Genomic DNA, 13,021 nt, shown 5'->3' with positions numbered 1-13,021 from the left:
CTCCTAACTTCCTAACCTGTTTGTATACACATCCTTTCTTAACTCAGACCCTAAGGGTTCTTCTGGTCCATGCTGTCCTGGGTTGTTTTTTTCCAAAACGTCCTAACTGTAGCTTTGCTGGATTGGGTGTGTGGTTAGCTGTGTCATTTTGATTCACATCGTGTGAAACCTGTCCCTAGCATGTTTGTGATTGTCCCCTTGTTTGCTCTTCTTGATAGTTCCTCACTTGGTCCTTGAGAATTTATGGCAGACTGAAATTACATGCAATTTTTCTTAGAGGCATCTCACATTTTTTAAAAGCTGGTTTTCAAAGGCGCCTGAAGGTTAAAGACCTGCTTTACCATCATGTGTCGGAGTCCTGCAGGAACATTGCAAACCTCTGCTCTATCAAGTACAATTTCTGTGGGGCCTTAAATATTCAGCCATTTGTCTCTCATTTGGCATCACTCATCTTTTCTTTTTTTTAATAAACTTTTTTTTTTTTTTTGTAGAGCAGCTTTAGGTTCACAGCAGAATTGAGCAGAAAGTACCGCGTTCCCATATTCCTCCCCCCTCCCCCCGCCATGTGCTTCTTCCCTACTAGCAGCACCCCCCACCCCCCCCAGAGCGATACATTCGTTGTAATTGATGCACCTACACTGACACATCGTCAGTTTACATTAGGGTTCTCTCTCGCCGTGTGCCCTCTATGGGTTTGGACAAACATAAGAACGTGTATCCTCCATCGTAGTCTCACAGAGTAGGTTTACTGCCTTAGACATCCTCTGTGCTCCACCTGCTCATCCCTGTCTGTCCCCCGAGTCCCTAGAATGGCTGATCTTTTCACTTCCTTCATAGTTTTGCTTTTCCAGAATAGCATGGTCGGAATTACACAATACACAGCTTTTTGACTTGCTTCTTTCTCTTTGTAACATGCATTCAGACTCCTCCATGTCTGTTCATGGCTGATAGCTCATTGTGTTTTAGCGCTGAATAGTATCCCTTTGACTTCATGATCCACAGTGTATTTATCCATCACCATCCCTAAGGACGTGTTGGTTGCTTCCCAGTTTGGGCAATGATATTCCAAGCTGCCGTAAACATCTGTGTACAGGTTTTTGTGAGGACGTTGGTTTTCAACTTGGGAACATATGGCGAAAGTATATTTTTTTGTATGAAGCCACCATCCTGTCTCAAAGTGGCTGTACTATTTTGCATTCTCACTAAACAATTCCTGCCCCACGTGTCCACCAACATTTGTTATCAGTGTTCTGGATTTGGCCCATTCTAATAGGTGTGTAGTGTTAATGTGCATTTCCCCCACGACATACGATGTGGAGCATCTTTTCGTGTGATTTATTTGCCATCTGTAAGTCTTTTTTGGTGAGTTGTCCAGGTCTTTTATCCATTTTTAAATTGGGTTCGTTTTCTTATTCTTGATATTTAAGAGTTCTTGGTATACCCAAGAACTGTCCCCTATCAGATGTGGCTTTTGTGCAGATATTTTCAAGTGGTGTGTGGCTCAGCTATCTTTCAGTTGTTTGAAATCTTAGATCCAGAAAATGGAACTGTGAGCAAGGTGAGCTTTCACAGCTGTGCCAGCGTGAGTGGCTGCTAGCGCACTATGTTGCCAACTCCCAACTTGAACTCCCTTGATTCTTTATTTTCAGGTCAATGTGACTGTGGACTACATCAGACCAGCCAGCCCAGCCACAGAGACGGTGCCTGCCTTTTCCGAGCGTACCTGTGCCACTGTCACCATTGGAGGAATGTGAGTGCTTAGCTGCGCCTAAGAGTTCTCTCCTCATTCAAGTCTCTCCTTCCTTCCTTCCTTTCACCCTGATTGGCTTTCTGTTGCTCTTAACACAATGATTTATGATTGGTATGTGCCTGCGTAGCACTTTATGTTTGCAAAGGAGTTTATAATCACTCATTAGCTAATCATATACTTCATTATTGTTATTTAAGATGTATTGGGCTCTGTGTACTATGGCACGCGTGATTACTATTAATAATGCCATTTACTGAGTGTTAGTCAGGCCCTAGGTACTATCCGAAAGTAGTCTGAAAGATTTCCCGCATAATAGTTTAGGAAGTTTAATTGTAGACCAAAAATGTAAAAAAGTAGGGAAGGACGAGAGAGGTTAGTTAGACATTTTCTTTGTGTTGGTGTATGCAGTCAGTAGATGCCAGGGTCTTCCTCTTCTAGAGTGCGGGCTGTTTCCTGCTTATATTCCAAAGTCTCTTGAGAGCTTGATGGATGAACAGTCCTCTAAGGGAGGTATCTGATGGGAGATGGAAGAAACCTACTGGGCCATGCTTCTACCATAAATATTAATAGTCAGTCAGTCCCAGTAGCAGTTCTTACTCTGCGTAAAATCTACCAGCATGGTAATTGTTTCCTTCTCTATTTAACAATCTTAAATGCTGTTTGTTACCAAACTGGTATTTTTCTTTTCTTTTAAGGGGGCCTGGTGGAGGGGAAGAAAAGTATAGGTTTCTCATCAAAACAGGGATTGTCTTATTGAAAGTACAATGAAGCCCTTTGGGAGAAACATCTCTAAGCTGCAGAAGAGAATCTTGTAGCTGATTTATCTTCCAGAAGCTCTCCAACCGGACAGGAGCCTTTTCCCCTCCTTCTTGTGGTCACATCTGGAAATAAGTATTTTCAGCCCCTGTTACCAGCCCTATATTAATGTTGTCGCTGTTCACATAACGATCGGAGACTTCGTTTTTGCCAAGAGAAACTTAATCTGGGCTCTTGATGTCATTACCTTAACACCACCACAGGCGTCTTGTTTTGTTTGAAGCAGCTTCTTGACAAATCAGATAATCTTTTTGAAATGGGAGAAAGGAAATATTTTGGTCATTCCCATTACTGGTAAAAACAAATCACTACTGTAAAAACACACTGCTTTTGTTTTTGGCAGATGTCTTCCACCCGTGTTTACCGAAACAAACTTTTAGAGTGGATTTTTTTTTTTTTTTCATTTAGTTACCTCTGAGGTATATTTTAAAAGTAAATTTACACTGCTTACAATGAGATATTCTGGGAGTGTTCTATAGGGATTATTTGCAAAGGGAATTTGAGATAGCTGGTGTAAAACTGTTTCCAGAATAGGAGGTTATGGTCATGTCCCGTGCCATGAAACCTTGAGGTTTCAACTTCATTGATCTTGGCTGTCACCCAGACGTGGCTAGCCTTGTCACCCAGAAAGGCTAGCCTGCCTTGCTGTAGAGGTCAGGTGACTCTGTTCCAGCCAAGGTTTTACTCAGATTCTCAAGTCCTGGTAAGAAGGTGTCAACCTTTTTATGAATTTGGTCAGTTAACAATGGAAGTTGATTGGTCTGAATTAACAATATTATGTATCTGAACTGTGGGTTCATGCCAGAGATGATAACCTTGAATTTCTACTTCCTGGTTCTTGTCATTGGATTGTAAGAAACAGTTTTTTACGATTTACCAAAGTATTAACCTTGAATAAGACCAGCCTGGCAGGGTACCCGGGAAGTACAGACTTCCTTCATAGATTTGTTTCTACTAAACTAGACTCGGCTGTGCTACAATTGGGAGAGATACAGGATTTAGTGATATTCTTGAGACCAGTCCTCACTAGACAATAAGCTCCTTGAAGGTAGTGATTTGTGTCTTTTATTTCCTGATGTAGTCTCAGTATTCAGTGTATGGTAGGAGTTCAATAAATTTGTGAATGATTTGTTTACTGTATTGCAGAGTGTCCCTTTATGAAGCATAACAGGGCGTCCTTAAATGTCTCTTCTGTGTTACAGGTTTGTTTTTATCTGATCAGTATTGGAAAACTTGTTTCTGATAGTTTTCCTCTTTTGTTTAAGTATTGGAAGGTACCAAAGACAGTGCATCTCTAGAGAGTGAATCTGGAAACATGCTTTTTGTATTCCAGTCTTACTCGTAGCTTTTCTTTATTTTCCTTTGACTTGTTTTTTTTTGTTTTTTTTTTTTGCTGTTTTTTCCTGAATATTCTATACTTAAACAATGTCAAATAATATTGTAGAAAAATTGAGGTATTAATAAAAATGTCCAAATACTCAGCTGATATTGAGAATTAAGGTATACTAAAAGCATTCTGTCTGACTTGAATGCTTAGTTATTTGAAAAGATTGGCTAGAGAAGGGGATTTAACTTTTTTTATTTTAGATGTTTTAATTTTATTTTAAACACAAAAATGTACATGCATTTCCAAATCTTTGATGTATGGACAGATGGATCAACTATTTGATATTCTGGTGAATTGCATAACTTCCTCTTTGGAAAGAGGACTTAAAAGCACTAATTATGGAACCCTAGATTTTTGTGATCTGCTGCGTCCCCCTTGTCTGTTATACTTGTCTCACTCATATTTATTTTGTAGCCATTTTAAATCTATTTCTCCATTTCAGCCTTTTAAAAGTATTCCACTGTTTTCGTAAACACACTTTCTTTTTGTACTCATTTCAATTACTAATGTAACATATAATGAAGTACATAATTAAAATAACAAGCACAACCAGTATGAATAGATCTGGGGACCGAAACACATGCTACAACAGGTTGGGATAGAAGTGCACAGGTGTATCAGAGTGGCCCTCAGTCGCTCTAAGTGGCGTTAACCAGTAGGTTTTCAGAGACCCAGGAAGTGCAGGCAGTTAAGGGAAGGTTAGCTAGGAGAGCTTCTGTAGTAATGCATCGCCTCTTTCCAAGACAGGCTTTGTCTATGCTTGTAGAAATGCCGTAGAATTAAGGAACAATGCCATCTAAATGATGTCGGCTGTCATCTGTAGGATTAGACACTTACACATCGCAACTAGTGGCTTTCCTGTTATTCAAGAGATCGACTGGGATTCTCTGACTCGGGAAGAGCTTCCCCCCTCAAGCCGCTAATTCCAGGGGCATGAGAAAGAAGAGACAGACGAGATAGAGTCTCCTACAGGGTTATTTCAGAGCAGATTTTTACATGTATTTCCCATGCCCACGCGTGTGAGTTGTGTGTGTCCTCGTTAGGGTTCAGCCTGATTGTTCTGTTTGTCCTCTTGATGTGTGGGAGGGAGCTGAGTTACAGGATCGCGGGGAGGGAGGCCCTTCTGCTGTGACAGTCTTCAACTCCACGTCTCTTGCCCTCTGGGGAATCAATGAAAACAAGGTGCATCATTCCTCTCATAGATTAAAATGTTTTTCCTTGATTAACTTCACTGTGGAGTCGGCAAGAGTTGTTATCTGCTAATCAAAACAGTTTAGATAAAAAATAAAAAGCTCAAAGTGAGTTGTTTCTCATTCTCTGGCTCCCGAGTTGGGAATTAGCTGATCCTTTTAGGCCCAGTTTGTGACAGAAGCTGTCAAGATGGCGCTTCCTGTTAATTACTTTTTATTGTATTAAGACACTTAAATAACTCTTCTTGTGATTTAGTCTTCTGTGTAATTAGCTTCAGTGATTAAAATCTCATTCTTTTTGTTATTGCCAGAGCCTTCTTTGAAGAGTGAGATTTTTTTGGGTGACCTTTACTTTTGCTGGACTTCCCAATTACTTTGAGCTCCAATTTGGCAAACCCATATAATCTATTAACTGACTGCTCATGTCTTTTCTGCATATCACGTTTTCAAAGAAAGGTGTTAAAAGAAAATTTGTTCACATTTATAAAGGGCCACCTAAAAAATATAACTCAGGGTCCAGCCTCACACATACGTACTCATAATTGACACCACCCCACTCCCCCATTCCTGGAAAATTGTCACATACCCATTAGATAAAGTGTCACGAAGGTATTTTTCCCAGTGTGTCCCATTAGGTAAAGTATTTCACAACAATGGGAGACAACAGACATGGCCCATTTTGGGAAAGTGAACGGCACAGAGATGGAACTATGGAATGGGAACAGTGGATGATGCTTGTTTATTTTCTGCACGAGCTCACATTTTTTGAGAGGTGACTTGTTTTTTGCAGTAGTGCTTTTTGAAACATTTTTTTCAGTCTCCTGCCTCCCTGCCTTGCAAGTCTTGGCTCCTCCCACATGATCCTTCCAAAGCCACTGCCGTCCCCCTTGATGCCCTGTGAGTGTGGCCTTGGTGGCAGAGATGGTGACGAAGCTGTGTTGGGCTTGGGACATCTTAGTTCCCTTTTTGTTCTAAGGACTCGCATCCAGCAGACTCAAAGCCGTCTTTATGAACTCCCTCTGCATCTCTTGGGATTGTCCACAGATGGAGCTTGCTGTCTTTTTTCTTTTTCAGTGGTTCCAGTTTGCAGCAATGCTTCTTTCCCCAGCTGTTCTATGAGTGACTGAAGCGTGAGATTAGGTCTCATCCTTCTAGAACATCCTTTTATATAATCCCAGTTTGGTTTTTCTCAGCCGTTGGAGGCAGACGTGTCATACAATCCCCAGCTTTTCGGGCCTCAGTTCCCCAGCTTTAAGACTTTCACTGTCAGGCCAAACCTCCTATCTCTGAGTTGTCAAATCATAAAACATACTAATGTCTGATTAAGCTAAACATAGGAAGAAAGTGGCCTCTTGAAACCCTATTTTCTGGCCTAGTGTCCTTACTCAGAGGCCACGCCATCCTGAAAGGACTCTTCCGGCTCCTGAGGAAGTACGCAGACGGCATGAATGTCTGTTGGCTGGGCCAGGAGGCGGGAGCTGGGTGGCAACCAACCCTTTTCTCCACACATTTATTGCCTACATTTCATCACACTTGGTGGGGTTTCTTCCCAACCTTTTTCTGCTTTGAAGATACAAGAACACCAAAACAGCAGAATAAGGTTTTTTTCCTCCCCTTATATCATAAACACCTAACCACCTCCCACTTCTAAAAAGAGCACCTTAGATTTTCTAGAAGTCACAGGCTGCTTGATTTATATAATTGTGTGACTTCTGCTATGTTGGGTAGTGGAAGTACACCTGTCCACCATTCTGAGGCTATTGGGCGACTCTTGTGGCATTTAGTTTAAATACTTTGGAAAGAAATAGGTGAATAACTGCACCTATGTCCTGGCAGCTGAAGCACATAGTGATCATTTGAAGAGACTGGTCCCATAAAGCGCGCTCAGAAGGCTTTTGCAAGGGTTCAGGTGAGAGTCAGGAAAACACTGTCTAGTTTCAGACAGAGCCCTCTTTTACTCACATGTTTTGTGGCTGCCTATGGAAATCTCCTGCTGCCATTTTTTATTTCTTCACAGACCTCTTGGTTTTGTGTTATCGTATTAGCATCATGTCTATATGGAAGTTCAGTGCAGCTTTCCACAACGGAATCCTTGGGTCACACGAATCAGCAGAATCTTTTGCTGAGCAATGTGTGCTCTTTCCCTTGTCTTTATTCGTTTTTGTTGTTGTTTTCCCCCAATATCAATTGAGTGGAATGTCAGGCAGTGGACTAAGGCTTAATATTCTCTGAGCTGATCCTTGGGAAGCTGTCTCTCATCAATTTCCCGAAGTATAATGAGGAGAGTCTGGGAGAAAATAAGGCTTTTCTCCAAATAAGGGGAGCTCATCATAAGAGAGGAACATTCTGGAATGTTTAGAGATACAGTTAAGTGTGTTCAGAATAATCTCAGTTGGAGGCCCTGTTTGAAAAAGTAGAAATGCTGTCCATTCCGATTTCCGTGGGCCCTCGCGGTCGCTCAGTGAGGGACCAGGCCCAGATAAGGGACAGGTTGTTGCTTCTATGGCTGTCTGCTAAGAACAAGACATTTATCAGTTTGTTCTTTCAACAAATATTTGTTGATCACCTACTATGTGCCAGGCACTGGGAATATAGCAGTGAACAAAGCAACAGACATTTCTTGGTATTTCTTGGCTCTGGTTGCTGAGGCCTCAAGAGTCCTATGGGGTATTCATTGGCTTTGCTTCCCACAGAACCGTGTTCATGCAGTTTTTTTTGCTTTAAGAAACACAAGTGACTTTATTTAAACACTGCCTAAAAAGATTATTTTCTATTCAGGTTTTTCCAGATACTTTTAGAGACTTCACCCCTCAGGAACAGGTTAAAATATAAATGAAAGATAATCCCTCTTGTATTTTTTTTTTTCTATGAGTCAGTAACTTAACCTGTCATTAGACAAAATGAAATGCTCAAGTGACTACCCACTGAAGCCCATCTGTCCTTTTGCTGCTCACATGACAGCTTCTGGGTCATCGGAGTTGGTAGAGCTCTGTGAATCCGACAGTTCACTCTGGTTCCCATCCTGCTCCGGGGTCTCCTGGTAAACTGATGAACTGTTCACCTTCTCCTGCCTCACCCGGCAGAGGCATATACGCTAACTTCCCAACAGTGTCTGCTTTTCCCTTTGTTGGATGGTTATCCCTAGAACGTTATAAATTAACACTACTGCTTTTCAAATTTTAGCTTTAAGCAGTGTCTATTTACTTCCTTATGTAAAAGATGATTTTTTTTTAGTATTTGCACTATATTTCCACCCTGTAACCCCTAATCTTGTTATATTATTTTAGTTTAACAATAGCAAACTTTATAATGTTCAGTTACTGTTTCTGATTAACTTTCTAGCATATTTATGTGCTTTCCCATCCCAAAAGCTTAGGAAATTATATGCTTACCCTTCCTTCTTACTCCTCCCTCCTTTTAAAAAATGTGTATTCTTTTTCTATTAAGGTTTATAGCGTTTATTGCATTTCTCTCCTGTCACTGTAATTGTCTTCTCAGCTTTGTTTTTGGGTTGATCCTAAAAATTGAAACTCCCCCACCCCTATAGCAGTTAAAATTGTGTGTTACTGCTGGCCCAAGAAGTATGGTAGTGTGATTAGACCTATAGAAAAGGAAATCCTATGTCATTAAACATTCAAAGAAATGTTAAATTAATTCTCCCTGCGTATCTTTTTCCTTTTTGTACTTCCCCCTATGTAGCTGCCACTTGAATCTCAAATCATTCTTTTTGTGATATTTCCTTTCATTTGGTGAAGAACCTTGATATTTTCCCCCATGCATTGGATGGTAAAACTTTGACCCTGAAAGTTTTCTGGGTCTTGAAATTCTCTATTTATTTTTGGCTTTCTGAAATTTTATTAAAGTATTTCTAGATGTCTGTTTTTTGCATACTCAGTTGGCTTTTTTAATCTGAATTCAGTGTCTTCAACTCAAGGAGATTCCGTTGTTGCTACTTGAATTATTTTCTTTCTCTTTTGCCTCTGACTGGAAATTTTATCAGTGTATTGTATCATATGATTCATATCGTTATAGCTTTTCTCCCATTTTTTAAAGACCTCCATTGCATTTTTCCTCTCTATTCAAGGAGACGTCTTCAACATGACTTTCCTGCTTGCTTAGCCAGCCAGCCAGCCATGCATATTAACTCATTTTCATTCACTCCCCGTCTCTTTATTTATTCATCTCACTCATTCATTTACTTACGTTCGTTCATTTATGAAGTATTTATAGAATGTCTGGTATGAACTGAGCGCTGTGTTAGGCATCAGAAATACATTGGTAGTTAGTTCTAAAACTGAAATTATCTGTGCCCCCATGAAATTTATAAAGGGCCTATTCTGTTACTCTAGCCCATTTGATTTTGTGTTTGGTTGTTGTTGTTTCTGCGCTCAGGGTGAAATTCTTTGTTCCTTAAGTGTTCTGTTCTAATAGAATCCTGTTCTTAGTCTATGAATACAATATTTTCTCTGCTATCTCTGCGAATGTTATTTAAAAATAAAAATAAAAACCCTCTTCTATTGAATTATCTGTTTCCCCCATGACTAATTGTTCTTTATTTTGTTTCTTTTCATTCATAAGTTCTCGAGGATTTTGTGCACCTTGATCTCTATTTCTGAAGGGAGGAACTGGTTGGAGTTGGCATGGTTGTTCCTCCCTCTGCAGTGTATACATCTGTTTCCCTGCGATGTCTGGGCCATGAAAGGGAATCAGTGAGCAGGAAGTAGCAGGCAGCCTTCTTACACGCTGCCTGAAAGTGTCTGGACTGGAACATGCAGGAAGCAGGCAAATTTCAGACCCGACTAAAATTGCCAAGGCAAAGGCGGCTTTCCTCGGCTGGTAGAAAGCTTTAGTGTATCTCACTGGGGTGGTGTCTGTGATGTGCTCAGCCAGTTCTGTCTCAAACTCTGTGCCTCTGCTTTCCTTTTAGGCCACAAACTCCATCTAAGGTCCTTCCCCAGATAAATCACCTGCCCTCTGTTCTACTATAACAAGTGTTTCTTTGAAGTGATTTACCATCTCCTATGATATTGGTAATTTGGCGAATCGCATTGGTCTAAAGTTGAACTCTTGTTGGTTTGTAAGGGACGTTCCCAAATACATTAGAGAAACAATAAAGGATAAGCTTTCTAACATTTAACGGGAGGGCTCTAGTAATATATAACGACTTTTAAAAGAAAAATCTGAAAATGTGAAGATGAGAAATCTATCGCAATAACTTCCTTCCATTGAAGTCATGACTATGACAGTGGCTTCGAGAACCTTTGTGCTTTGTGCTGTGTTGAGCCCAGTAGCAACCGCGAGATGTTGTTGGAACAGCTGTGAAGACACTCCTCTGGTTTACACCAGTGTGTTCATGAATAAGGCTCCCCCTGGATCGGATTTTATGTTTCCATTAAAATGGTCTTGGTTGGAAACAAAGCCCTCTAGTAACTCATCTAGAAGGAGGAGGAAGTGTGCTACTCTGCAGGTAGGGATTTAACTGCGTGTGCCCCTTGGGTTGTTTTTGCTGGTGCTTAGTCTAGAAAGTTCCATAGGATTTAAGTGGTCTACCCATAACCCTGCTCTTCTCTCAAGCCGCCGTTTGTTTAGGGGTTTTGGGTGGTTTTGTGGAATGTGAACTATTTAGGAACACACATGCAAAGTAAGTGGTAGAAGAAATGTCTGTACTTGTTGGGAGACTATTTCTTGAGTTTTCGCCAAGGGTCAAACCCCTCTGCTCTCAGCCACGCTGTGGGCATCGTAGGAACAGAGGCGAGGCTGGCTGGCCCAGCCCTTCTGAATGCTGGTCCTGGGTAAGTGGGCAGATGATGTCCCCAAAGCCCACTCACTGTGGTGCTTTGTATTTGTCAATAAAGGCCCTTGAGGTGCCCCCTGGTTCTCCCCCAGTTTTATCCCCTCTGCTCCCTGTCTTACAGGATTTGTGCAGACTTTCTGAGATGCTGGTCACACACTTTCTTGTTTTCTGACACCATTAGGCCTTTGTTCCTGTCCATGTCTGTCTTTCCTGTCATTTCAGTGGGACCTTGTAAAGGATGTCATGTGCATGTAAGCTCTCAGCCTGCCCTTCTGACCTCTGCCAGCATTTTTTATCCCTTTGGATAGTACAACTGATGTGATAAAGGAGAGGGGACATTTGATGTGGTTACCAATAAGCAAACATTCTGTGTCTTTTTTATGCCATTTCTCAGCCGCTTTCTCTTTGCTGTTCCTGTGGCCAGTACAAAGTGGTAAGGGAAATAGGGTTGAAGTTTGTATAGATTTTTCTATTTCCCAGTCATGATGTCCCTTAACAGGAATTTGCTCCAGTTCATACTGAGTGGATTTTTAAAAAATGAATAAAAATTGTAGTAACATTTTCAAAAGTTTGGAAAATAAGGTGGAGGAGTTACCCATTGTTTAGTCACGCTAATATAATAACTGTTATTTGGGGCATTCCTTTTGAGAACTGGGCATTTGTTAAGAATTTAGGAAGGGGAAAACTGACCACTTGGCATGGTGTTGAGATGAAGTCGAAGGCATGTTATTGTTGGATTTTAAGATTCTGTGGCTATTTTTCAAAAAGAGGTTTTCGAGGCCCGCAGACCTGAGGGAAAATGCCAGCTCTGCTCCTAGATAGCTGTGCATTTTTGGGCCTTGGTGTTTTCTTGTGTAAGAAATAATACTTCCACTCCTTATATAGAGCTGTTGTAAAGATTAAATGTCCTGTGCATTTTGAATGTTTAGCATCATTTCTAAAATATAATCAAGAACTTAAATCAGCCCTACGCTAAGCCTGTGCACTGGACTGGTCCCCACTGACCTAATTTCAGATCTAGTGGTCTTCTGTCCTTTTTTTTTGCTCAAACTTTTCCCTGTTTAAAGAATTTTTCTTGAATGTTTTTATATTCCAGTCTCAACTTTTCATGCTAGCCCCTGGCCAAACTCATCCTGTGATAATACTGCTACCTCACAGAATGTTCTGAGTATTAACTTAAATAAGATGTAGGAAATGCCCAAAGGTTAATTAAAAAACAAAACAAAATGCTCCGTGGGATTAGGGCTCAGCTTGCATGGTAGTAGTTCATTTTTATTGTTCCACAGCAGGCACTTTGGTTTGGATTTATCTCTCTCCTCACTTTTTAAATTGTCATGATGGCTAAATTGCATCCGTTTTTCCACTAAATATTGAATGTATACTGTATTAACTTAACACAGTAATGATTGATAAGTACTTAAATAAAGGTAGAAATAATAGATGATGATGAGTAATTTTTAGTGTTTCAAGAAGTTTAGCTCATATTTACCACTGAATAGGCACACAGTTTATCCTTTAATAAAAGAAATTTCTTGAATAATATCTTTCAAACCAAGAGGTGGGCAGCAAGGAGCGTACACGGGTATACTTGCTCTAACTGGTGAGCCCAGCCTGTCTCCTTCTATCTCTGTGTCTGAAACACTACAAAGTTAGGGCTACTGGGTGTTCTAACAAGGGCTCTTGTATCCCCCACCTTAGAAATTTCACTGGAAATCATATTCTGTGGAACTTCTAGAACGACCCTTTCTGCTATGATGCCTTTGTGAATTTTTGTGCCATCAATAAAAATGTTTACAAGTGGAACTTGGAGGGATTTAGAAACTTTTTGGCTCTAAAGGTCAGTATGATTGGAATAATGCAGAAATGTTCAATAGTATGAGCTTCATAGAAGGCGAAGGAAACCTGAGGCTACCTTCTGTCGGGTTTCCGGTTTGGGTTTTACATGGAGCCTTGTGGCTTTCTGATACATCTGGGGACATAGCAGCTGTGATTCCGCAGGCTTTTGGCTTAATTTGAGCTTCTATTGTGTTAAAATTGTGAATTATAAACCATCACCTATCAACTCAGTAACAAGGGCAAGTCTT

General features: G+C 40.6%; 1 protein-coding gene across 1 annotated transcript in view; it reads left to right on the top strand.

Moving 5' to 3' along the window:
* Positions 1–13,021, top strand: part of SND1 (staphylococcal nuclease and tudor domain containing 1) — a 413,624-nt gene that overhangs the window by 190,065 nt on the left and 210,538 nt on the right. Inside the window, exon 12 of the mRNA XM_074315643.2 lies at positions 1,650–1,750. Within this exon, the coding sequence (XP_074171744.1) occupies positions 1,650–1,750 (101 nt within the window). The remainder of the gene's footprint in view (positions 1–1,649; positions 1,751–13,021) is intronic.

This window comes from Rhinolophus sinicus, chromosome 8, assembly GCF_057876585.1.
Source record: "Rhinolophus sinicus isolate RSI-liver-muscle chromosome 8, RSI-T2T, whole genome shotgun sequence".
NCBI classification, from domain to species: domain Eukaryota; kingdom Metazoa; phylum Chordata; class Mammalia; order Chiroptera; family Rhinolophidae; genus Rhinolophus; species Rhinolophus sinicus.
The sequence above is the reverse complement of the archived record's forward strand: the minus strand, read 5'-3'. Positions and strand labels throughout refer to the sequence as shown.